The 27,345-nt window shown below is 43.5% G+C and overlaps 1 protein-coding gene across 2 annotated transcripts in view; it reads right to left on the bottom strand.

The window, feature by feature from the left end:
• The window catches only part of INTS4 (integrator complex subunit 4), a 106,217-nt gene that overhangs the window by 42,108 nt on the left and 36,764 nt on the right, over positions 1-27,345 (bottom strand). For both annotated transcript variants that reach the window (XR_011389552.1, XM_002708672.5), the window contains exons 9-12: positions 26,623-26,694; positions 24,991-25,165; positions 15,867-16,072; positions 6,160-6,302 (exon numbers count right to left, since the gene is read on the bottom strand). Coding sequence is in view for 1 of the 2 variants with exons in the window: in XM_002708672.5 (XP_002708718.1) it covers positions 6,160-6,302; positions 15,867-16,072; positions 24,991-25,165; positions 26,623-26,694 (596 nt within the window). In the remaining variant the exon portion in view is untranslated. The remainder of the gene's footprint in view (positions 1-6,159; positions 6,303-15,866; positions 16,073-24,990; positions 25,166-26,622; positions 26,695-27,345) is intronic.

Genomic DNA, 27,345 nt, shown 5'->3' on the forward strand with positions numbered 1-27,345 from the left:
TCTCTTCCTCTCGTTGTATGTAACTCTACCTCTCAAAATAAATAAAATATTTTTTAAATATTTATTTATTTATTTGAAAGTCAAGAGTTACACACAGAGAAAGAAAGAGAGGCAGAGAGAGAGGGGTCTTCCATCCACTGATTCACTACCCAATTGGCCTCAACAGCCGAGCTGGGCCAAACTGAAGCCAGGAGCCAGGAGCTTCTTCTGGGTCTTCCAAGTGGGTGCAGGAGTCCAAGGACATGGGCCATCTTCTACTGCTTTCCCTGCCATAGTAGAGAGGTAGAATGGAAGTGGAGTAGCCAGGACTCAAACTAGTGCTTGTATGGAATGCCAGCACTGCAGGCAGCAGCTTTACCTGCTATGCCACAGAGCCGGCCCCAGTAAATAAAATCTTTAGAAAAAAAAAAAAGAGTGACTGCTCCAACATGCAAAGCAGTCCACACAGCAGACTCATAGAATGACAAACACTTTATATAGCACTCTGACCTCAGAATCAGCCCTTAAGCTATTCTGGTCTGGCTGAAAAGCCCACAAGAGCATTCCAGGCATGAAAAGCCAAGATTCTGTGGCAAAAAAAGTCCTCCATGAAGGACATTGGTGGGTGAGACCCCAATGGAAAGAAGTGGTCATCAAAGAAGATACTTTGCTCTGAAGGGAAGAGAGAACTTCTACTTTGCATATTTATATCCTTGTCTAAAACACTGACGAGTTTGTGGATTCAAAAGGCTTCCACAGCCTAGGCAGCTCATGTCAAGAGCCTCAGGTGATCACTGACATCTACATAAGAGTGTTAATTGTTAAATTAACAAGAGTCACTGTGCACTAATATCCCATGCAGGAACTCTGTCCTCAAAGCATTGTATTATAATTATGTCTAAGTGCTCCCAAAGATGTATCATTCTTGGGTGCTTCTTTAAAGTTAATTAGGTTTCAAAAAAGATAAAAGAATTGAAATTAACTTCAAATGTAATGACTGGGGCCAGTGCTATGGGATGCTGGCGTCCCACATGGGTGCCAGTTTGAGACCCGGCTTCTCCACTTCCGATCCAGCACTCTCCTATGGCCTGGGAAAGCAGTGGAAATAGCCCAATTCCTTGGACCTCTGCACTCGCGTGGGAGACCTGGAAGAAGCTCCTGGCTCCTGGCTTCGGATGGGCTCAGTTCTGGCCACTGCATTCATCTGGGGAGTAAAGCAGCGGATGGAAGACCCCTCTCTCTCTCTCTCTGCCTCTCAAATAAATAAATAAATCTTATAAAAAAAAAAAAAAAAAAAAAGAAAGATGCAATGACTTTAACAGCCCTTGTCCTGACAGGTTTGTTTTGTTTTGTTTTGCATACAAATTATTAAACACTTTACTTAGTATAGTGTTGGTCTTCTATGTACAAAGTCAATCAAAAATTGATCTTAGTGGAGAATGGGACTGGGAATGGGAGAGGGGGGAAGGAAGAGGGGTGAGAGTATTGGTAGGAGGATGGGCATGGTGGGAAGAATCACTATATTCCTAAAGTTGTAGTTATGAAATGCATGAAATCTGTATTCCTTAAATAAAAGGTTTCTTTGGGGGAAAATTTTTTTTAAAAATTACCTTATAGAGTTGCTAAAGGGATTAAATGAAACAACATAAATAAAAGTACATAGTGGGGCTGGTGTTGTGGTGTAGCGAGTGAAACCTCTGCCTGCAGTACTGGCATCCCAAATGGGCAGGGGTTCAATAGCCAGAGCTCTACTTCTGATCCAGCTCTCTATTATAGCTTGGGAAAGCAGTGGAAGAAGGACCAAGTCCTTGGGCCCCTGCACCTGCATGGAAACCCAGAAAAAGCTCCTGGCTCCTGCCTTTTGATCAACCCAGCTTCAGCCATTGTGACCATCTGTGGAGTGAGATGGAAGATCTCTCTTTCTTTCTCTCTGCCTCTGCCTCTCTGTAACTCTGCCTTTCAAATTAATAAAACAATCTTAAAAAGAAAATACTACTAAGGTGTACCATGGTAAGAAACCAACAAACGTTAGCTATTACAGTTACATGAAGGCACTTCATAAAGAATGACACTAGTAAAGAAATCATGTATTTTTTATTATTTGTTAAGTTCAGGTTATGAATTAAAAAGAAATATAAATCTTAATCTCTGTTCTCATTAAGTTAATGATCTAGGTAATGCAAAGATGAGCAACATTATAAGGTAATGAACAACCAAATGAAGGACACTTTTTCTACCTGCTGAAGGTAGAACAGCACTGGCTAAGACATTCGTCCCATATCTGAGTACCTGAGTTTGATTCCCAGATCCAGCTCCCATTTCCAGTTTCCTGCTAATGCAGACCCTGGGAGGCAGTAGGTGATGGCTCAAGTAGTTAAGTCCCTGCCACCCATGTGGGAGACCTGGATTGGGTTCCCAGTAGCCCAGTCCTGGCCACTGAAGGCATCTGGGAAATGAACCAGCAGATAGATCCCTACATATCCGGGTCTCTCTAAGCTAGGCTGCAATTCTGGCTTCTTAATAGAGTTGATTTTTTACTCTTTTGTCTATTTTCTTATGTACATATTTCCTATTTCTCTCCCTTTCTGCTATTTCAGTCTTTCAGTAAACCCATGTTGTAAAAATTTTTTAATTTTTAAAAATTTATTTGAAAGGTAGAGAGACGAGAGAGAAAGAAAGGAACCTCCCACCCCCTGGTTCACCCTCCATAATAACCAAGGATGGGCCAAGCCCAAACCAAAAGCCAGGTACTCAATCAAAGTCTCCCATGTGAATGGCAGGGACCCATCTACTTGAGCCATCATACACTTTAAACTGCACTAAGAGCAACCTGGAGTCAGACCTCAAACTTAGTTACTCCAATAGGGGGTAGGGGTGTCTGAAGACATGTTCTAACCACTGTTCCAAACACCAACCCCTCAATCCATTTTTAAATTTCCACAGGACCCAACACAGTAATATGGTTATAACAAGTGCTCAGAAAGCATTTCTTGAATGAACTTAAGATAAATGAACACAACAAATTACCCCCTTCAGTGCTTTCATTTATGCATCTCTCTTTAGCAACACCCTAAAAACATACTACTTTTTTACTTTTACCATTTTATTTTTATTTAATTTATCTTATTTGAGAGATAGAGACAGGCAACCAGAAAGACCTCCCATCTGTCTGTACACTTCCAAAATGTCCAGGAACTGGGGATTCCATTCAAGTCTCCAACGTGGATAGTAGGGACCCTATCACTTGAGCCACAACCTGTCGCTCCCAGGATCTGCATTAGTAAGGAGCTGGAATCTGTAGCAGAGTCAGGTCTCAAAAAGGCACTCCATTATGAGATGCTAGTATCCCAAGCGGCATCTTAACTGCTGTACCGAACAGCTGTCCTCATGTGTAATTTTTTAATATTTATAAAGAAAGCTATCATTTATGGGAAGAGATTTTAAAGTTAAGTGACAATTAGAGCAGATAACTCAACATCTTTTGCAGCACTATACAGTTATGGAATTTTTTTGTCCACAATCACTCAATAAAGACAACTTCACACAGGGCAGACATTGCGGCAAAGCAGGTTAAGCTGCTACTTGGGACCCATGTTACTCCACTTCCAATGCAACTCCCTCATAATGTACCGGGAAGCAGCAGATGATGGCTCAAGTACTTAAGCCCTTGCTGCCCACACAGGAGCCCTGGAAGGAGTTCCTGGCTCCTGGCTTCAGCCTTGCACAGTACCAGTCACTGTGGCCTTTGGGGAGTAAACCAACAGGTGGAAGATCTTTCTGTCTCTTCCTCTCCCCTGTTACTCTGCCTTTCAAATAAACCAATCTCTAAAAAAAAAAAAAGAAAAGAAAAAAAAAACAAAATGGTAAGACACGAAATACCACAACTCTTGTTTTAATGCTAGAAAACTTTTGAGTGAAAAGTTCTGTACAACTCCTTAATCAAGCAGAATTAATCATCTCCACAGAATATAGTTCCTGATAAGTGTTTATCCTCACTAAATCACTTACACTAAAAATGATGAGATTCTCCTTGAAAAAAATCAACAAATGTAGGATGAATTGGGCTAAATTAGACATACATGAAGAGAAGGCAAAAGAGAAAACTAGATACCAAAAACATGATCAAGATCAAAGACTCCCCTGGTATTGTAGCTTTCAACGTCTTCCAAACACTTAATTTAACCTTCAGTTTTCCTACTTTTAACCTGCTTATTTTTTAAGATTTGTTTATTTATTTGAAAGACAAAGTTACAGAGAAAGAGGGAGAGATAAAGAGAGATTTTTTATCTGTTGGTTCACTACCCAAATGGCTGCAAAGCCTGGGACTGGACCGGGCTGAAGCTAGGAGCCTAGAACTCCATCCGGGTCTCCCACATAAACATGGGTAGCAGGGGTCCATGCACTTGGGTCACCCTCTGCTGCTTTCCCAGGCACATCAGCAGGGAGCTGGATCAGACACAGAACAGCTGGGACTCAAACCGGTGCTCATAATGCAATGCTGGCATCACAAATGAGGCTAAACCTGCTATGCCACAATACTAGCCCCAGTTTTCCTACTTTCAGTAATAAATTGTCTTTCTTCAAATGACATTCTTTTTTTTAATTAGTTCATTCTTTAAAAAAAAAAAAAAAAGATTGACTTATTTATTTGAAAGTCAGAATTAGAGAGTGGGGGAGAGAGAGAGGTCTTCCATCTGCTGGTTCATGCCCCAAATAACCACAACAGCCAGAGCTGGTCAGGTCTGAAACCAGGAGTTTCTTCTTTGACTCCCTCGTGGGTGCAGGGGCCCAGGCACATTAGCAGGGAGCTGGATGGGAAGTAGAGCAGCCAAGACTCAATCCAGCCCCCATATGGGATGCCGGCACTGCAGATAGCAGCTTTACTTGCCATACCACAGTGCTGGCCCCTATAAATCATCCTGAAAACCAGTAAACTATATACAACTGGAGTATTTTTATCATATAAGATTATTTAAATATGAGTAATACCATAACAAACATTTTTTAAAAAATGTTTATTTATGGGTCTGGCGCTGTGGTATAGTGGGCTAAGCCCTCAACAGCATCCCATATGGGCACCAGTCCTAGTCCTGGCTGCTCTTCTTCTGATCTAGCTCTCTGATATGGCCTGTGACAGCAGAAGATGGCTCAAGTTCTTGGGCCCCTGCACCCATGTGGGAGACCCAGAAAAAGCTCTAGCTTTGGATCAGCTCAGCTCTGGCCATTGTGGCCATTTGGGGAGTGAACCAGCAGATGGAAGACCTTTCTCTCTGTGGCCCCCACCCCCACACCTGTAATTCTACCTCTCAAATAAATAAATAAAATCTCTTTTAAAAATGTTTATTTATATTCATCTACCTGAAAGGCAGAGAGACAGAAACAAAGAAAGATCCTCCATCCATTGATGCACTCCCCAAATGCCAAAACAGCCAGGACTAGGCCAGCCAATGCCAAGAGTCCAGAATTCCATCCATGCCTCCCACATAGCTGATGGGGCCCTGGCACTTCAGCCATTATCCTTCGTATCCCAGGATGAATAAGCAAGACATTGGATCAGAAATGGAGGTGCTAGGACTTGAACCAGCACTCCAATATGGGATGTAGCATCCCAAGCAGAGGTCTAACCTGCTATGATACAATATCCACCCTCATGACACACATTTTATATTACACGTGTGCAAGTAGTTCTGCAAATAGAAGTTAACAAATAGTGTTAAGAGCAAGACTGTAGTTGGTAAAGCTAGAGGTGACTGGGGGTAAAACTGATTACGAATTTCCAGCTGTACATCAAGTGCTGGCCTGCTTCCAATCTCTATAATAATGTTGGCAGTCCTGTACAAAATGCAAAATAGACAAAGGCATGATTAATACTATTTAGAAGAAACAGGAGATCCATTTGATTCATCTCTGTACCTCTAACACCTACCACAGGGCTTGCAGCACAGTCATCAGCACATAGTAGGCACAGAAGATTTATTAGGAAAATACTAATACTATTATGTGCTATCCATTTTAGGAATCAGATTCCTGAGAGTTTCATTAGATTAATTCAGATTTCTAAATTATTGGGAAATTGAGGGCCATACCCTCAATCTGTGATGATTCACCAAATAATGTTACTATTAGACATTTACCACATTATGACACTCGGTCAGTATACGGGGGAGAGGGAGTCCTTACTTCCATATGGAGTCCCTATCCGTAGGGTACTTGGTTAAGTTTTTTAGCAGCTCCACCAGTGCAAGATGAATCCCTTCTTTAGTTGAAACATTAGTACAGCACAAGAGTTCATGAAGAGCCTCTCTAATATCTCTGGATGAATCCTTAAAAAAACAACAAACAGTTAGCAATGGTAATAGCAGTCACTGTTAATTAGCAAAACCAGCCTCCATTCACCATCCCTTGACCCCAGCCACCTTCTCATTTAGGGCAGCCAGGTGACAAAGCGTTCAGAAGTTTGCTGGCTGACACTCCTAAAAAGAACCTCATTTTAGTCATTAAGAATAGGACCAGCTTTGCTCTCTTTTGCTTTTTAAACTTTTTCCTTTCTGTTTAGAACTCAATCATGATGTTGAAGATACAAGAGCCTCCTTGAAACTACAAAGGACAGACTAAGCAGGTCAAAGAAAAATGAGAGACAGGGCTGAGGTTCCTCAACTTTCTTGAACAGCTATCCTAGATCCCAGAATGCCTAGATTTAGACTTCGATTAAATAGGAAAAATAAGCTATTATACGGTAGACTATCACCAGACAGTCTGTTAACTACAGCAAGACACGTGCTACAGAGTTTTGTGGTTTTCTTTTATTTTTAATTTTTTTTATTTTTTATTTTTGACAGGCAGAGTGGACAGTGAGAGAGAGAGAGTCAGAGAGAAAGGTCTTCCTTTGCCGTTGGTTCACTCTCCAATGGCCGCCGCGGCCCACATGCTGCAGCCAGCGCAGCGCGTTGATCCAAAGGCAGGAGCCAGGTGCTTCTCCTGGTCTCCCATGGGGTGCAGGGCCCAAGCACTTGGGCCATCCTCCACTGCACTCCCGGGCCACAGCAGAGAGCTGGCCTGGAAGAGGGGCAACCGGGACAGAATCCGGTGCCCCGACCGGGACTAGAACCTGGTATGACGGCGCCGCAAGGCGGAGGATTAGCCTAGTGAGCCACGCGCCAGCTTCTACAAAGTTTTATTCAATACAATTTGTCTTATCATTCAAAAAATCTGTTAAAATTTTTACTGGCAACAGGCACCATAGAAAGTGTTAGGATACTATGAACACAATTAATATTATATGAAATATAATAACAACCGTAATTTCAAGTCACTCATAGTATAAGGAGGAACAGGGATGCAGAACACTGTATTTCAGGCTGCAGTGACAATGTATAGGATCACATATGTCTGAAAGGGTCACAAGAAAACTCAGAAATAGTAATGCATTCATTGACTCTTAAAAACTAGGGTCTGGCTCTGTGGCGCAGCAGGTTAAGCCACTTCCTTGCAGTGTCAGCATCCCAATGAGCACTGGTTCAAGTCCCTGCTACTCTACTTCCAATCCAGATCTCTGCTATGGCCTGGGAAAGCAGTAGAAAATGGCCCAAGTCCTTGGGCCCCTACACCCGCATGGGAGACCCAGAAAAAGCTCCTGGTTCCTGGCTCTGGATCAGCACAGCTCCAGCTGTTGGGGCCAATTGGGGAGTGAACCAGCAGAAGACCTCTCTCTCTCTCTCTCTCTCTCTCTCTCTGCCTCTACTTCTCTCTCTGTAACTCTCTTTATTAAAAAAAAAAAAAAAATTATTTTATTTGAAAGGCAGAGTTAGAGAGAGGCAGAGACAGAAAGAGATAGACAGAAAGGTCTTCCATCCGCTGGTTCACTCCCCAGATGGCCACAACAGCCGGAATTGTGTTGATCCAAAGCCAGGAGCCATGAGCTTCTTCCAGGTCTCCTCAGGACTTGGGCCATCTTCCACTTTTCCCAGGCCACAGCAGAGAGATGGATATGAAATGGAGCAGCCAGGACTCAAACTGGCGCCCATATGGGATACTGGCACTGCAGGCAGCGGCTTTATCCGCTATGCCACAGCGCCAGCCCCTGACTTTCAAATAAATAAATAAATGTAAAAAAAAAAGTCAGTGGGGTACCAGTGCCTGTGGTGAAATGGGTGCTTGTGGTGAATGGCTGCTGTCTGCACTGCTAGAATCCCATACGGGTGCTGGTTTGAGACCCAGCTGCTCCATCTAAACCAGCTGTCCGCTATGGCCTAGGAAAGCATTAGCAGATACCCAAGGGCTTGGGCCCATACAGCCATGTGGGAGACCTGGAAGAAGTTCCTGGCTCTTGGCTTTGAATCGGCCCAGCTCCAGCCATTACAGCCATTTGGGGAGTGAACCAGCGGATGGAAGAACTCTCTCTCTCTCTCTCTGCCTCTGCCCCTCTACTCTCCCAAATAAATAAATAAGGGGAGTATTAATAGCAGTCATGATTCCTACACCCCAGAAATTTAGTATCTAGGAAGGGAGACAGATATGCACAAGGACAAAGAGTAACAATCACTTCATTGCTCTTAAGGAGGAGTATAGAAATTACAATGAGAGCACAGAATGAAGATTCTCTCAATTTTCTGGGAAAAAGGAGCTGGTGGATCAGAAGGCTTCAGAGAAGGTGACAAGTGAGCTCAGACATAAAGAATTCATTCATTTCTCCAGGTATTAATCCATTCAACATTTATTAAGCACTTCTTAAACATTTAAACATCCATCAAGCACCTATATGTGTCAGGTACTAGGGATCCAGCATTGATTAAAATCAAATCCAGGACATCAAAAGTAGGAAGACAAAAATAAATACAGTTGTCCCCCCATATTATCAGAGATTGGTTCCAGGACTTCATTCAGACACCAAAATCCACAAATGTCCAACTCCCTTATGTAAAATGTTTTCATGTTTTAAAGAGAGCATAAAACCTACACGACTAGAGTTGAAAAAACAAAAAACCAATAGTAAGAGATGGCATCAGAGAAGTAGACTCTGCTCTCAACATCTCCTGCTAACCACACCAAAATAATTAGAAAAGGTCCCCAACAGCATCTTTATGCAAATAAATGCACACACATCAGTCCTAATCTTACTTGGGATCTCCAACGCAGTTTTTGCTAGTTTTGCAACTTTTTTTTAAAAGATTGATTTATTTACTTGAAAGTCAGAGTTACAGAGAGACGGAGACCTTCCATCCACTGGTTCACTACCCAGATGGCTGCAAGGCCGGGGTGGGGCCTGGCCCAAGCCAGGAGCTTCATCCAGGTCTCCCAAATGTGGCAGGGGCCCATGCTCTCCTGAGCCACTAGCAGGGAGCTGCCTTGGAAGTGGAGTAGCCAGGAATCAAACAAGCACCAAAATGGCATGCTGGCATCATAGGTGGTAGCTTTAAGAGCTACACCACAATGCCAAGGTCTAAAAACTTTCTAATGTATACACTTTGAAATATACATAAAAGTAGAATATATTACCCAATTTCAATAACTGTCAACTCACAGTCTTATCTACCCCTTTACCAATTCCTCCCAATCAGATTAAAGCCAATCACAGAAACTATATTATTATGTTGGTTAATATTTCCAAAAAACTCTTTAAAAAATAAAAATTCTTTATAGAAAATTAAAACACTGATCTCATGCCTAAAAATTTAAAAATTCCTAATATTAAATATCAAGTCATTACTCAAACTTCTTGATTGACTCAAATATTTTGTTTGTTTTAGTCATGCCCTGGATAAAGTCTACACATTGCAATTGGATAATATGTTTCTTAACTACCATTCAATATACAAAATATTTTTCCAGCTTATTTTGTCTTTTTTTGTTGTAATTTCTCCACTTTATGTCCTATGATGGCATTTATTTAGATATTTATTTTTAAAGATTTATTTCATTTATTTGAAAGTCAGAGTTACAGAGAGAGGTAGAGCCAGAGAGAGATGTCTTCCATTCCACTGGTTCACTCCCCAAATGGCTGCAATGGCTAGAGCTGAGTTGATCCAAAGCCAGGACCAGGAGCCTCTTCCAAGTTTCCCATGTGGGTGCAGAGGGCCAAAGAGTTGGGCCTTATTCTACTGCTTTCCCAGGCCACAGCAGAGAGCTGGATCAGAAGCAGAGCAGCCGGGACTCAAACCGGTGCCCATATGGGATGCAGGCACTGCAGGCTGGCGCTTTAACCCGCTGCGCTAAGTGCCAGCAGGTAAAGCCACCACCTACAGTGCTGGCATCCCATATGGGTACCAGTTCGAGACCTGGCTGCTCCACTTCTGATCCAGCTCTCTGCTATGGCCTGGGAAAGCAGTGGAAGATGGCCCAAACCCTTAGGCTCCTGCACCCACGTGGGAGACCCAGAAGAAGCTCCTGGCTCCTGGCTTCAGATCAGCACAGCTTCGGCCTTTGCGGTCTATTGAGGAGTGAACCAGTGGATGGAAAACGTCTCTCTCTGCCTCTCCTTCTGTGTAACTCTGAATTTCAAATAAATAAAGGAGAGGGGGTCAACATGTCACTCATGCCCACAAAAATCCTCCAATGGTTTCCTGTATTGCTTAGAATAAAAGCCGAACATCTTACAACGGCCTATAAGGCTCTTCACTTGTTACCTCCCTATGCAGCTCTCAGCCTTTATCGTGTATCACATTTCTTTCTTTCTTTCTTTCTTTCTTTTTTTTTTTTTTTTTTTTTTGACAGGCAGAGTGGCCAGTGAGAGAGAGAGACAGAGAGAAAGGTCTTCCTTTTGCCGTTGGTTCACCCTCCAATGGCCGCCGCGGCCGGCGCGCTGCGGCCGGCGCACCGCGCTGATCCGATGGCAGGAGCCAGGAGCCAGGTGCTTTTCCTGGTCTCCCATGGGGTGCAGGGCCCAAGCACCTGGGCCATCCTCCACTGCACTCCCTGGCCACAGCAGAGAGTTGGCCTGGAAGAGGGGCAACCGGGACAGAATCCGGCGCCCCGACCGGGACTAGAACCCGGTGTGCCGGCGCCGCTAGGCGGAGGATTAGCCTAGTGAGCCGCGGTGCGGCCCGTGTATCACATTTCTACCTTCTTCCTATATCCCACCTATATTATTCTTTATACTCTGTTCTGCAAACACACCAAAGTTCATTTGTGCCTAAGAGCCTTTCCACTAGCTGCTGTCTCTACCTGAAGTTCCCTCCCCAGTCTTGATATGGCTGGCTTGCTTTTGTCATTCAACACTCAACTCCCATATTATAACTTGTGAAAGGCTTTACCAGTCGCTTCAATACAGTGAAAATCCTCACTCCTCTATCACACTTTATCTTCTGCGAAAGATGTATCACTATCTGAAATCATTTTGTTTTTATATCTCGCTTTGAATATAAGTTCTTTCAGAGCAGGGACCCTAAATGTTTTGAAACCACTTTGTTGATACCCCTGTAATTCCAGTGGTGCTTTTTATTTTTATTTTTTTTTTTGACAGGCAGAGTGGATAGTGAGAGAGAGAGACAGAGAGAAAGGTCTTCCTTTGCCGTTGGTTCACCCTCCAATGGCCGCCGCGGCCGGCGCGCTGCGGCCGGCGCACCGCGCTGATCCGATGGCAGGAGCCAGGAGCCAGGTGCTTTTTCCTGGTCTCCCATGGGGTGCAGGGCCCAAGCACCTGGGCCATCCTCCACTGCACTCCCTGGCCACAGCAGAGGGCTGGCCTGGAAGAGGGGCAACCGGGACAGAATCCGGCGCCCCAACCGGGACTAGAACCCGGTGTGCCGGCGCCGCTAGGCGGAGGATTAGCCTAGTGAGCCGCGGCGCCGGCCTAGTGGTGCTTTTTAGATAAATGGATTTCTCTAGGTGGGATAATATCACAACAAAGGCCAGTGAAGCTGGAAGGATCAGCCAGTTAAGGCTCAAAGCAATAGCAATGAAGTACAGTCACACAGTAAATATAAGGGAGCAAAGAGTAACATGGTCAAGGAACAGTTTAGAGACAATGAGCTCGTCTAAGTCTAAATACTTGAACAGAATTCCAAATTAAGGACTTTATAGCTATACAAATTCTTGTGAGTTATACACAAAAGTGCTCACAAATAGTATACAAATGGCCCTGTGAACAATTCTGTACATTAAAACATAGCTTGGGACACAGCTACTCAGCAACAATTTACCAAGCACCTAATCGTGGCAGATGCCTCAAGGCAGCAGGAATAAAAGAAGTGCAAAAAGGGGCCGGCGCCATGGCTCACTTGGTTAATCCTCTGCCTGCGGTGCCGGCATCTCATATGGGCGCTGGGTTCTAGTCCTGATTGCTCCTCTTTCAGTCCAGCTCTCTGCTGTGGCCCTGGGAAGGCAGTGGAGGATGGACCAAGTGCTTGGGTGCCTGCACCCGCATGAGAGACCAGGAAGAAGCACCTGGCTCCTGACTTCGGATCAGCACAGCTCCAGCTGTAGCAGCCATTTTTGGGGTGAACCAACGGAAGGAATACTTTTCTCTCTGTCTCTCTCTCACTGTCTAACTCTATCTGTCAAATTAAAAACAAAAGTACAAAGAGCCAGAATGCTGATACCTTGAGCAGCTCAGTCTTGAAGAATGAAAAAATACTGATCAATGCTAGGGTATTATACAAAGGGTTGAATGGGAACAACGGGGAGCAGCACTTAACCCCACCCATGCTGAGGGTAGTAGTTAGGGAAGGGTTCTTGGATAAGTTACCTGAAGTAGACCAGGAAGAAGCAGAAGTCTATCAAGGGAAAAGTGGCAGATTTGCAGGCAAGGGGGAAAACCTATGACGACGGAGGAAAACTGATGAGGAAATGCATGATGTGTAGGACAGCAACTACAGCGTAAAATGTAAGGTAAGGAACAGAAGGAAAGAAAGCCAAAAGGAAAAAGAGTAGCAAGATCACAGAGGCCACCTGGAAGATAATACACAGAATATACACCTGTGTAGGGAAATAAATAAATAAAATTTCTAATCCAGGAAAAATCTAAATAGAAACGTTGTATATCTGAGAGAATGGTAACTACCTTCAAAACCAAAGCACCCAATCTGCTTTCTCAAGTAGGTGGCAGAAGTCTGTGATAAATGTGCTAAGAACTAAATTTTAAATTGCTATCCCTCTTATATTACACTTCCAAAAACTCCGGTGCTCACAAATAAAATTCAGATACTCGAAAAATAAACTAAGAATCACACAGCGTTGTACAGCCTACGAAGCAACTCTGTGTTCATAACCTGGCATAAATACTTATTAGCAATGTGACCACAAGCAAATAGCTTTTTTCTCTGTAAATCTACATGATTGAATAAATCAGTCTCTAACATTTCTTTCTGCTGAAACAGCCTATGACTCCCCAGAAGAATAAAACAAAATCAAAGGCTGAAAAGAACTCGATTATTTGGTCCTTGTTTTATCTATAGAAACTTCCCGTCTCTTAACCACCTCTTCAACTGTATTCCACCATTATCATGAATACTTTTTAATCCCTTGAAAATATTAACTTTGAATCTTTTAGAACTCTGCTTCCATCCTATAACTAGTGATACTCCCTGGATTCACTGGAGCAGCTGTTGCGGCACAGTGGGTTAAGCCAAAGCCTGGGATGCCTACATTCCCTATCAGAGTGCCTAGGATCGAGTCTTGCTTCCATATCCAACTTCCTGCTAATGCACATGGGAGGCAGTAGATGATGGCCTAAGTTGCTTGGGTTCTTGGCACAAGGAGACTCGGATGGAGTTCCTGTATCCTGGCTTTGGCATAGCCAGCCCTCACTCCCAATTCCCTAGTCATTTGGCCTTTCAAATAAACAAACAAACTTTTTTTAAAGATTTATTTATTTATTTATTTATTTGACAGGTAAAGTTACACACAGTGAGAGAGAGAGACAGAGAGAAAGGTCCCCCATCCGCTGGTTCACTCCCTAAATGGCCACAACCGCCAGAGCTACACCGATCAGAAGCCAGGAGCCAGGTGCCTCCTCCTGGTCTCCCATGTGGGTGCAGGGGCCCAAGCACTTGGGCCATCCTCCACTGCCTTCCCGGGCCACAGCAGAGAGCTGGACTGGAAGAGGAGCAGCCGGGACTACAACCTGGCGTCCATATGAGATGCTGGCGCTGCAGGCGGAAGATTAACCTAGTGCGCCATGGCGCCAGCCCCCAAACAAACTTTTTTAAAAAGATTTACTTGTTTATTTATTTGAAAGGCAGAGTTAGAGAAAGGGAGAGGCAGAGGCAGAGGCAGAGGCAGAGGCACAGAGAGAGAGGTCTTCCACCCTCTGGTTCACTCCCCAGATGGCTGCAATGGACAGAGCTGAGCAGATCCAAAGCCAGGAGCCAGGAGCTTCTTCCGGGTCTCCCACATGGCTGTAGGGGCCCAAGCCCTTGGGTGATCTGCTACTGCTTTCACAGGCCACAGCAGAGAGCTGGATCAGAAGTGGAGTAGCCAGGATATAGACTAGCACTCATATGGGATGATGGCACTGTAGGCAGCAGTTTTACCTGCTGCACCACAGCGCTGGACCCACAAATAAACTTTTTAAAAATTAATTAATTAATTAATTTGAAAGGCAGAGTTACAGAGAAGCAGAGGCAGAGAGCAAGAGAGGTTTTCCATCTGGTGGTTCACTCCCCATATGGCCATTAACGGTCGGAGCTGCATTGATTCGAAGCCAGGAGCCTCTTCTGGGTCTTCACATAGTACAGAGGCCCAAGTACTTGGGCCATCATCTACTGCTTTCCCAGGCCATAGCAGAGAGCTGGAATGGAAGTACAGCAGCTGGGACTTAAATTGGCGCCCATATGGGATGCCAGCACTGCAGGCGGCAGCTTTCCCCGCTATACCACGGTGCCAGCCCCCACAAATAAACTTTCAAAAACAAAAAAAATAAAGGGTCCAGCATCATGGCACAGCACAGTAAGATGCCACTTGCAATCCCCTATCAGAGGGCAGGTTCAAGTTCCAGCTGCTCCACTTCTGATCCATCTCCCTGCTAATGCACCTAGAAAGGAAGCAGAAGTTGGTTCAAGTACCTGGGTCCCTGGCACCCATGTGGGAGACCTGGATGGAGTTCTTGGCTCCTGGTTTCAGGCTGGTTCACCCCTGCCTATAGTGCCCATTTGGAGAGTGAACTGGGGGATGAAAAATCTCTCTCTCTCTCTCTGTCGCACTTCCTCCCTGACACTCTTTCAAATAAATCTTAAAAAAAAAAAAAAAAAAAAAGACTCATTAAATTCGGCCGTTCCTTCAAATGACCACTATAGCATTTCTTCTTCCTTCCCTGTGTCCCCAACCTTACTTAATTTAACTTAGGTTAGATACTTTCCTAATCAGAGCAATACACAGTTGACTCAGATTTCCCATCCACAGGCAGATTCCTCCATCTTGAAGGAGCAGTGTGATGAGAGGACAGAACTGTGCTGTCATATACATTGCTGTAACACCAATGCCTATCACAGATACTTGAAAAATAAACTAAGAACCACACAGGGTTGTTCTGTTAAAGGGGCGGAAGTGGGAGACACTCAACAGGTAGCTGATGAAGAAATAAGTAACAAGGGGCCAGCGCTGTGGCGTAGCAGGTGAAGCCACTGCCTGCAGTGCCAGCATCCCATATGGGTGCTGGTTCCAGTCCCGGCTGCTCCACTTCTGATCCAGCTCTCTGCTATGGCCTGGATAGGCAGTAGAAGATGGCCCAAGTCCTTGGGCTCCTGTACCCGCGTGGGAGACCCAGAAGAAGCTCCTGGCTCCTGGCTTCAGATCGGCCCAGTGCTGGCTGGGCCAGCTGAGGAGTTGACCAGCAGATGGAAGACCTCTCTCTCTTTCCCTGCCATTCCTTCTCTCTATATATAACTCTTTCAAATAAATAAATAAAAGCCTCAAAGAAAGAAAGAAAGAAGTAACAAACTGGAAACACTCACCTCTAACACAGCCAGGACAGTGTCAAGCTGATCTTCTCGGAGGGTAATATTGTTGGAGATTTTTCTCATAGTATGTATGGACTGCAGACGTACTTCTTCAATTTCATCATTAAACATGTCGACCAGGAAATCAAGGCACTTCTCAGCAAAAGAGGGTGAAGACTGGGCCAGCATGCAGAGAGCCTCCACGGCAGCAATGCGGACCTCTGGGGAAAGGGAACAAACAGAAGTGCACAGCAAGTAAGGGGCCACGGGAACAATCCAAGATGGACTCCTTCTCATTCAGGCAGTATTCCATTCTCCAATCCTCTCACTCTATAAACTTTGCCTGGGAGGTTTCCAACATTCCACAGATTGAGCTACCACCTTCACAGTGATCTGAGAACATGGACTCTGGTGGCACAAGAACTGAGATTTAAACCTGCCATTACATACATGTGACTGAGTTATACATGTGTCAACATTAATTGAATTTCTTGAAAACTAGGTTGTCCTACTTCCTCGGGATTCCAATCACAATAAAACATTTTTAAAATGTCAGTATCATTCTTTTTTAAAAGATTTATTTAGTTATTTGAAAGAGTTACAGAGAGAGGGAGAGACAGAGAAGAAATCTTCTATCTGCTGGTTCACTCCCCAGATGAGAGCAACAGCCTGCGTTGGAGCAGGCCAAAGCCAGGAGCTTCATCCAGGTCTCCCACCTGAGTGGCAGGGACCCAAACACTTGGGCTATCTATCTTCCACTGTTTTTCCCAGGCCATTAACATGAGCTAGATTGGATGTGGAGCAGCCAGGACATGAACCAGTGCCCATATGGGAAGCCAGTGTTGCAGATAGCAACTTTATCTGCTATGCCACAATCCTATCCCTATTAAGATTATAATAATCTAGATATTATTTTCATTTCAGAAATAAGATTCAGCAAAGTGAGTGAACTAACTTGCCTCAGAGTGAGGGCAGAGACAAGTCTAGGACCCAGGTATGTTGATTCTAAGTTAGCATCATAAATGATTACAGGTACATGCTATAGAATGGCATAGGTCTCAGAGCGCATTGTAGAAAGTGATTCCTCCTCCAATAATTTGGAAAATGATCTTGAATAAGTAACTTAATTTCCTGGCACCCAATTTTAACACCTGTTAACTGGAGATATCCATTCCCTTACAGAATTGTAATGAGCTAATGCAGGCAAAGCATGTAATGTGCTGCCTGGCATATGTTAAAGGCTCAATAAGGGCACGGGTATGGCTTTTGTGAACAGAGGTACATCTTCTACCTCTATATGCTCAGAACATGTAACTGTGAAGTCACAAAACCCAGGAAGCTCTTCAGTTGTTCACTAAGAAATATTTCTTTAATACGACATGCCAGGCCCTGTACTAAGCAAGACAGAGAGACAAGAAATAAGAGACAGAAAATGCGTGTAAGACTTCAAACGTGGTTGTTTTATTTCAGTGGTTCCCAAACAGTTATACAACAAAATATATGGTTTATTTAAGAAATAAAAAACTTAAATAAAATTATGATTGAAACTCAAAAATGGATTTTGTTTTTTGTCTAAGAAAGGTTTTAAAGGCATATTAAAAGTAGACTTATTACATTAAAGGGAGATGATTCACATTTTTCTTGGTACTTATGAATTCTTCCTTTTCATGAGAAGGGAAGGATTTTTCTACTTCAGAATAATATAATTTACACATGAAATTCCTAATAATCATAAAGCAAGCCACAGATGAATCCAAGCATGTTAACTACTACTGGCTCTTCTTCCTAGGGTTTTATCCGTTCACTATACTGACCTATGTTTAACCCTGCCAAGTCCACAAAGGAAATCACAGAGGAACTTCTGACGTGACCTGAGCTGATGCAACTCCAAGCAGAAGCCAGGAAACCTGTTTTAACCTCCTGTACAGCCTGGCTATACACAAGCAAATTAGCATTTCTATAGGGCTTTTAGGAATGTTTAAAATTGGCAACTTGTTAAGAGGATCCAGGGCAGAGAAAAGCAACATGCTATACTGAGAGAGAGAGAGAGAGATAACAGAAAGATCACTAGCATCTGAACACGTGTAATCTGATCCTGGCTCAGTTACTTACTACCTTTGTACTTAGTACCAATATACAAAGATGAAAAAGAATAGACACTCATTACAGAGTTAAGAGTGTTCCAATGGAAAACCACAGGGAGTAACAGAAAAGGCAAAACAGGCACATAGCTCAGTCACCATGACCAGAGGCAGCTTTCTGGAACAACTGAACCATAAAATAATACCTCAAGGAGCAACTAGTCCAAAAGCAAGAAAAGATCTTTCTAGGCAGAAAAACTGCTCACACAAAGTCCCCAAAGGGAAGGAGAACATGGAATAATTAGATAACTAAAAGTATGTCTGTGGCCGGCGCCGTGGCTCACTTGACTAATCCTCTGCCTGCGGCGACGGCACCCAAGGTTCTAGTCCCGGTTAGGGCGCCGGATTCTGTCCCGGTTGCTCCTCTTCTAGTCCAGCTCTCTGCTGTGGCCTGGGAGGGCGGTGGAGGATGGCCCAAGTGCTTGGGCCCTGCACCGGCATGGGAGACCAGGAGGAAGCACCTGGCTCCTAGCTTCAGATCAGCGCAGAGCGCCGGCCACCGCACGCCAGCCATAGCAGCCATTTGAGGGGTGAACCAACGGAAAAGGAAGACATTTCTCTCTGTCTCTCTCTCTAACTCTGCCTGTCCAAAAAAAAAAAAAAAAAAAAAAAAAGTATGTGTGAGGAAGCGTATGTATAGTATAGTGGTCAACATACTGGTTTGACACCTATGTCTCCATCAATGTACTGGGGTCTGACACCTGACTCCAACTTCTGAGTCCAGCTTCCAGCTAATACAGATCTTGGGAGGCAGCAGTGATGGTCAATTAACTGTTTTCCTACCACCCATACAGGAGACCCTGGATTGAGTTCCTGGCTCCAGGCTTCAGCCATTGTGGGCATTTGGGAAGTTGACCAGCTTCAGATTAACCTATGTCTATTTGTCTCTTTATCTCTCATTGATGCCTGAATAGGGTCTGTTCACTTTCCAAACTTAAGTTACTTTAATTAATTTTTTTTTGACAGGCAGCATTAGACAGTGAGAGAGAGACAGAAAGGTCTTCCTTCTGTTGGTTCACCCCCCCAAATGGCCACTACGGCCAGCGCACTGCACCAATCCGAAGCCAGAAGCCAGGTGCTTCTCCTGGTCTCCCATGAGGGTGCAGGGCCCAAGCACTTGGGCCATCCTCCACTGCCTTCCCGGGCCACAGCAGAGAGCTGGACTGAAAGAGGAGCAACCGGGACAGAACTGGCGCCCCAACTGGGACTAGAACCCGGGGTGCCGGCGCCGCAGATGGAGGATTGACCTAGTGAGCCACGGTGCCAGCCACTTTAATTAAATTTTAGGGATTTAGTTCATCCTAAAAAGATGAAAAGCTTATAACTAAACTGCATAAGTATTAATCATGATGAAATTACAGAAACTAGCCAAAGAAAAAAGACAACAGAAACCAAATGCAATGGATTTCAGTTACTCATCTAGCATAATTTCCTTTTTTAATACACATATAATTCTTGTACATTTTTATGGGGTACAGGTTAATATTTCAACACATGTATACACTATAAACTGATCAACTGAAGTAATTAGCACTTCCATTTCCTTATCTTTCATATTTAGAGTCTGCAAGATCCTGTCTTCAGATTCTTCATAGAGCATGTAATACATTATCATGAACTATGGTCATCCCAATGCGCTGTGGACTAGAAATTACCACAGCTTCAACTAATTCCTACACAGTTCCATATCCATGGGTTCAACTAACTTTTGCTCAAAAATGGAAACAAAAATTCATCTGTACTAAACATGCATGAAATTTTTTTCTTGCTACTATTCCCTAAACAATTCGGTGTAACAATTAGATATCATTTATAACTGCATAAGGTATTAGAGGAACCTAGAAATGATTTGAAGTGTATGGAATGATAAAGCATAGCTTTTATGTAAATTTTATATAAAGGATTTGAGCATTCAGACAGGACAAATGATCCACAAGTACCACAAGAAGACTACACAAGGAACATCTTAGAGAAAATTGGATAATATGTTCCAACTCTTACATCTACTGGTTAAAAATTGTTTTTCCAAATAATATTTTTGCCATTGTAAGAAGTTCTATCCTGAGGTAATTTTTTAAAGACTAGGGTTTTAATCCTTTCACTGACACAAGTTTATTGTAAAATTTGAACAGTCAACATTATCTTCCCATGCCTGTGACCCTCGCTGAATATGAGGAGGCCGAGTCAAGCAGTGTAAAGTACTGACCTTTTGTAATCTATGTGACAGAGACAGCGTCATATAATGGTGTTTCACCTCGTATCACCAGTGCTTTACAGCACTTCTATTATAAGGAGTAACAAAGCCCAGCTTTATCCTACCAGGACAAGACAAATACAAAATGCAGTCGTGTGTCACTTAATGATGGGGATACAGTCTAAGAAACGCATCATTAAAGTGTTTTCACTGTTATGTGAACATTACAGAATGTACTTACACAAACCAAGATGTATAGGTCAATTACTTGGTACAGCCTCCTGATACAATCTAGAGACACATTTTGTGATGCATGAGGCTACTGCTGATAAAAAATGGCATACTGCTTTACACTAAGCTTTTTTTTTTTTTTAAGATTTATTTATTTGAAAGTCAGAATTACAGAGAGAGAAGGAGAGGCGGGGGGGTGGGGTCCTTCCATCCGATGGTTCACTCCCCATTTGGCTGCAATGGCCCGAGCTGTGCCGATCCGAAGCCCGGCAGGTGCCAGGAACTTCTTCAGGGTCTACCACACAGGTGTAGGGGCCCAAGGACTTGGGCCATCCTCCATTGCCTTTCCAGGCCATAGCAGAGAGCTGGATCAGAAGTAGAGTAGCCGGAACACAAACCGGTGCCCATATGGGATGCTGCCACCAGCCTCACCAGCTATGCCACAGTGTGGGCCCCTACACTAAGCTTTTTTAAGTAGGAGTACATTTGAAAATAATGATGGGGGTCGGCGCTGTGGCATAGTGCTGGCATCACATATGGGCTCCAGTTTGAGTCCCAGCTGTTCCACTTCCAATTCCAGTTCCCTGCTATGGCCTGGGAAAGCAGTAGAAGATGGCCCAGGTCCTTGGGCCCCTGCACCAACATGGGAGACCAGGAAGAAGATCCTGGCTCCTGGCTTCGGATTGGTGCAGCTCCAGCTGTTGTGGCCAGTTGGGGAGTTAACCAACAGATGAACGACCTCTCTCTCTCTCTGCCTCTTCTCTCTCTTCTGACTTCAAATAAATAAATAAATCTTTAAAAAAAAAAAAAGAATAGAAAAAAAATTATAGGAGCAGGCATTTAACCTAGTAGTAAAGATGACTGTATCTCATATCAGAGTCTCAGCTCCTGACTCCAACTTCTAGGTTAAGCTGACCCCTGGAGGCAGCAGGTGATGGCTCAAGTAATTGAGCTCCTACTATCCATGTGGAAGACCTGGATTGAGTTCTCGGCTCCTGATTTCAATATGGCCCAGACCTCTGCATTCAGGGCTTTTGGGTAGTAAACCAGTAGACAGGAGCTCTCTGTCTCCCAGATAAATAAATACATAATAAAAAGTACTCATATAGCAAATACATAAACCAATAGCAGTCATTATCATTATCAAACATATATACTGTACATGACTGTATGTGCACCACAAGCACAAGGGTAATGTGTTGTGCTATGACATTATAACAGCTATGACAGTACTAAGTGACAGGAATTTTTCAGCTCCAATATCATCTTTTGGGAGCACAGTGATGTAAGCAGTCTATCACTGACCAAAAGTTATGCAGAACATGACTGTATGCCAAACAAACAGCAATTATTTCAGACCCTGAACCTAAGGCAATGAAGGACAGAAATCACTAAAAGATGGGAAATAAATGGGATGAGTTCAATCATTATAGCAATTTAGTGCTTGAAGAATTTTCAGATTACTGGTTTCCCCGAGCTAACAGAGCTGGATGTCTGAGGAGAACAATGTCGCTAGAGTTCACAGAAAGCAAAGAACTACACAAGGAGACAGAAAACTTGGGAGATTGCAAAGGGTCCTCCTTGGTCTTCAGCTGAGTTCTGATCTGTGAGGAAACCTGAGACCTGGAAAAGAATCACCCAAAAGGACTAGAGGAAAAAATTCCCAGAACTCATACAAGGCCTCATAACAGTTTATTCAGAAGAGTTTAATTCAGTAACGGAGAAAAATAAACCCTAGACTAAATGCAGCCATGGCTCTGTCTAGCAAAGCTTAAAAATAAGGCCTGAGCAAAATGCATCCCAGAATAAGCTCAAGAATATTTACAAAATAAGAAACAATGTTCACTACCAAACAAAGTAAAATTTACAACACGCAGCATTCAATTAAAAATTACCAGGCGCTGGGCCGGCCCTGTTGTATAATGGGCTAAACCGCCACCTGCAGTGCCAGCATCCTATGTGGGTGCCAGTTTGAGTCCTGGCTACTCCACTTCCAATCCAGCTCTCTGCTATAGCCTGGGAAAGCAGTAAAATATGGCACATATTTTACACACAAGTCCTTGGGCCCCTATAGCCACGTGGGAGACCTGAAAGAGGCTCCAGGCTCCTGGCTTTGGATTAGCGCAGCTCTGGCCGTTGCAGACAACTGGGGAGTCAACCAGCGATGGAAGACCCCTCCCTTTTCTGCCCCTGCCTCTCTGTAACTCTGCCTTTCAAAAAATAAATAAATATATCTTTAAAAAAAAGGTAAAGATTAACCATGGTAAGTAGAAAGATGAAAGACACCAAAAAGACCCAAATTCTAATTGAACTTCTAAGGGTGAAAACACAATATCTGACATGAAAAACACACTGGATGAGATTTTTTTTATTTTTTATTTGAATAACAGATGGAGAGACAGATCTTCCATTCACTGGATCACTCCCCAAATGTCCACAATTGCTGGGGCTGGACCAGGCCAAAGCCAGGAGCATGGAACTCCATATGGGTCTCCATGTGGATGGCAAGGGCCTAAGTCTCTGCTGCTTTCCCAGGCCATTAGCAGGGAGCTGGATCAGAAGCAGAGCACCTAGGACTCAAACCAGTACTCATATGTGATGAGTCCTTGGGCCCTGCACCCGCGTGGGAGACCAGGAGGAAGCACCTGGCTCCTGGCTTCAGATCGGCGCAGCGCACTGGCTGTACAGGCCATCTGGGGGGTGAACCAATGGAAGGAAGACCTTTCTCTCTCTCTCTCACTGTCTAACTCTGCCTGTCAAACACACACACACACACACACACAGAGGGAAACAAAAATAAGGAAAAAGAACAGCCTGTGATGAGTGAATGCCTTTAATACTCTAATGCACAGGTAACTGGAGTATCCAAAGGGCTCAGAGCCATCAAAACATTCTAAAAAAAAAAATAGCTGAACACTTTTCAAACATGATAACTACTATCAACTATTTGCTCCGAGAAGCTCAAAAAACACCAAATGCAAGAAACATGAAGAAAAAAATACACCAAGGCAAATTGCTTAAAATCAGTGATACAGAGAAAAATCTTAAAAGCAGCTTGAGCAAAAAAGACATGTTATCTACCGAAGAACAAATGTAGATACTGACATCTAACTATGGAGCAACATCTTTAGGATACCAAAGAGGGGGCTGGCATTGTGGCACAGTGGGTTGGGCCACTGCCAGAATCCCATATGAGCAGAGGTTCCAGCCCAGGTGGCTCCGCTTCTGATCCAGCTTCCTGTTAATGCACCTGGGACAGCACTAGCTTCAGCCTGACTCAACTTTGACCGCTGTGGCCATTTGGGAAATGAACCAGCCAATGGAAGCTCTCTCGCTCTCTCGTGTGCTCTCTCTCTCTCTCTGTCACTCTGCCTTTCTAATAAATAAAAAATAAAATATTTTTTTAAGAATCAAAGGGGGAAAACCTATTAAGTCAGAATTTTATTCCCATGAAAGAAGGAAGAAGAGAAGGAAAAGATCCTATCTGCTGCTTCACTCCCCAAATGACCAAGCGTGAGCCAGCTTGGAGCCAGGAACTCTAGCCACATCTCCCATGTGAGTGGCAGAGGCCCAACTATTTAAACCATTACCACTGCTTCCCAGACCTGTATTACTAGGAAGCTGGAGCCAAGAGCAGAACAAGTTATAGAACCCAGGCACTCTGATACGGGACAGGGGCATCTTAAAAGCTAGGATAAATGCATGCCTTGAAAACGTCCTTTGGTAATGAAGAAATATTTTAAACGAAGTCATATAAAGTCTTTGTGGCCAGTTACACCTGGGTTTAATTCCTGCTTCTATCTCTCACAAGCTAAATGTCTAAGAACAAATTATTAGCTTCAATTTTTACTACCAGTTAGGCCGGCGCCGCGGCTCACTAGGCTAATCCTCTGCCTTGCGGCGCAGGCACACGGGGTTCTAGTCCCGGTCGGGATGCCGGATTCTGTCCCGGTTGCCCTCTTCCAGACCAGCTCTCTGCTGTGGCCAGGGAGTGCAGTGGAGGATGGCCCAAGTACTTGGGCCCTGAACCCCATGGGAGACCAGGAGAAGCACCTGGCTCCTGCCATCGGATCAGCGCGGTGCGCCGGCCGGGGCAGCCATTGGAGGGTGAACCAACGGCAAAGGAAGACCTTTCTCTCTGTCTCTCTCATTGTCCGCTCTGCCTGTCAAAAAAAATATAAATAAATAAATAAATAAATAAATAAATTTTTACTACCAGTTAATAAATGCTTAGGTATAAACAATTTATGTATTGTCAAATGCTTCATCAAACAGACACACACACAGACACATATATATTTTTTCATTTGATTCTCACAAACCAGACACTTACTATTGTCTTAATTTAGTGGAAATGCTGGAACTTAAAACTGAACGAACCCAAAGCCCATGCTCTTAACCACTGTATCACATTACCTGAATCTCAGCCTCTTCACTTTGTAAAATAAAAATCAAAATGGCTATTTCACAGACTATGAGGACAAAACAAGACAACCATGCTACCCTATACAATACTGACACAGAGCAGTCACTCAGTAAATGGCGACTATTACTATTATGTAGACATACTTACCGTACATCTCATCTTCCAACCCATGAACAAAGGCTCCACAAGCTCCTGACTCGATCAAGTTCACAGCCCCAGTATCTATTTCTTCCTTAGGAGCATCGTCTCCCCACTTCCTGCCACTGGAAAACTCCCCTGAACTGTAAAGTTCCTTGGCACGCTCATGTGCAGTACGCTTCCTCTGTAGAAGATAGCAACAAGGAGGACTTTCAGGAGGCTCATGAAAGAACAATAAGGTATGCCCCAAGAACACAGGAAGACTATAAATCAAACTGATCTCTGAGAGTTATACTTTCCAAAAATGACTCAATAGTTCAGAGCAGAAAAATGCAAATTGCACTTAAAGTGAAACTGAAAGCTCTTAGGTCTGTAATAACTAGCAGTAACCAAATTAAAGATGATGAAGACACTGAAGAATGTGTTGGTCAGACAGCAGGTTACGGTTGCCATGACAACATGGGAACACCAGAGAGGCAAATAACAGCATTCCCCATCCAAACACTCCATTGAGTAGACTATCCACTGACTCTTGAACATAATTATTTTCAGTCCCATCGGAGGTAATGGTAACACCATTCTGTTCAATGTAATATGCTTATCAAATAGCCATCTAGCAAATTCACTTTCCACACAGATTGCCTAACAGGGAATGCAATGGTCTGCAAAGGTAAGTGTCTAGTCTACTCGACTCTTATGCTTTTCATCACAAATGAATGAACTGGCACCCTGCTTCTATTTATCAGCCTCTTGTGAATCTTCTCCATTGTCCAAAACTCATGGCTGACATCTCAGAGGCAATGATGAGATACATTACCTAGGTGTAAAAGGAAGTGGGTCAAGCTTACACCTTACAATATAATATGTCTTGGAAACCCTGCATCACCCATCTCTCCCCATTCACCATAAGCAATTCCTCTTTACAGTTCCATGACACCACATATATATATAACAACCACCTCAAATCAAAGACACACGACAATGTTCCAAAAGCACAAATGTCAACTCCATAACCATTTGGAGTAATATGTGTGAAGAGAACGTAAATGTCTAACATACTAAAAGAAATAAAAGGCAATGGCACATCTACCTAACAGAATACTATAGAATCTATAACAATATTACTTAAGAAACTAGCAATATGAAATAATATACCTGACACAATGTTAATCTGCAAAGGGTGACTCACTGTTTAAGTTATGTACACAAGAAAAAGGGCTGAGAAAAATACGGCAAAATTGGCAAAGTCAGCGTGTTACGATAGTGACAGTAAGAGTAAATTGATTCCTCTGTCCTTCTATTTCACTCATTCACTCTTCTGATGGAATTGCTATTAAAAAGAACTCCTGAAATGTCTAACACCTCCTAAAATGAGACCAGATCTTTTTAGTTTCTAACAAATAGAAAGTTAATCTTGCCTCTTTATAAAACACAACCTGTTTATTTTGCTATAATAAAAAAAGATTTAATAAAGTTGTAATTTGGATCAAGTTACTAAGATTTTAAAACAAAAGGTAATCTAGTTACCTACAATAATTTAAAAAGTGCAAGTGCTGCCAAATAATATCAACACAACTCAATGTTTAGCTATACTGATGTTGGTTAAGAAACCCAGTGTAAATAACGAAGAATCCAAGTTACCCTCAGATCTGACATCAGCTTCTTGTCAAGGGTCTGCTCCAAGAAATGAGAACTGACTTGTTCCATAGAGCCCTGCAAAAATAAAGATTCCAGAGCATATTAAACAAGCTGTATGACTTGAAAACTGACATGAAAATTTAATTTTATGTAACTTTATGCATAAAGATAATTCTCTGGCTAATAAAGATGTCTATAGATTCTAAATTGTCAGGAAAAATTTGTGTTTTTTTGCCAGGCAGAGTAAGTGAGAGAGAGAAGAGAGAGAGAGAGTTACAGACAGTGAGAGAGAGACAGAAAGGTCTTCCTTCCGTTGGTTCATTCCCTTAATGGCCGCTACCGCAGGTGCTGCGCTGATCCGAAGCCAGGAGCCGGGTACTTCCTCCCGGTCTCCCATGCGGGTTCAGGGACCCAAGCACTTGGGCCATCCTCCACTGCCTTCCCAGGCCACAGCAGAGAGCTGGACTGGAAGAGAAGCAACAGGGACTAGTGCCCAGTGCCCCAACCAGGACTAGAACCCAGGGTGCCAGCACCGCAGGCAGAGGATTAGCAAAGTGAGCCACGGCGTTAGCCCAGGAAAACATTTTTTAAGACATTTTTAAAAAAATTTTTTTGTTAATTTTTTTTGACAGATAGAGTTAGACACTGAGAGAGACAGAGAAAAAGGTCTTCCTTCCCTTGGTTCACCCCCCAAATTGCCGCTATGGCTGGCGCTGCAGCGATCCG

The sequence above is a fragment of the Oryctolagus cuniculus genome, chromosome 1 (genome assembly GCF_964237555.1).
Source record: "Oryctolagus cuniculus chromosome 1, mOryCun1.1, whole genome shotgun sequence".
Lineage (NCBI taxonomy): Eukaryota > Metazoa > Chordata > Mammalia > Lagomorpha > Leporidae > Oryctolagus > Oryctolagus cuniculus.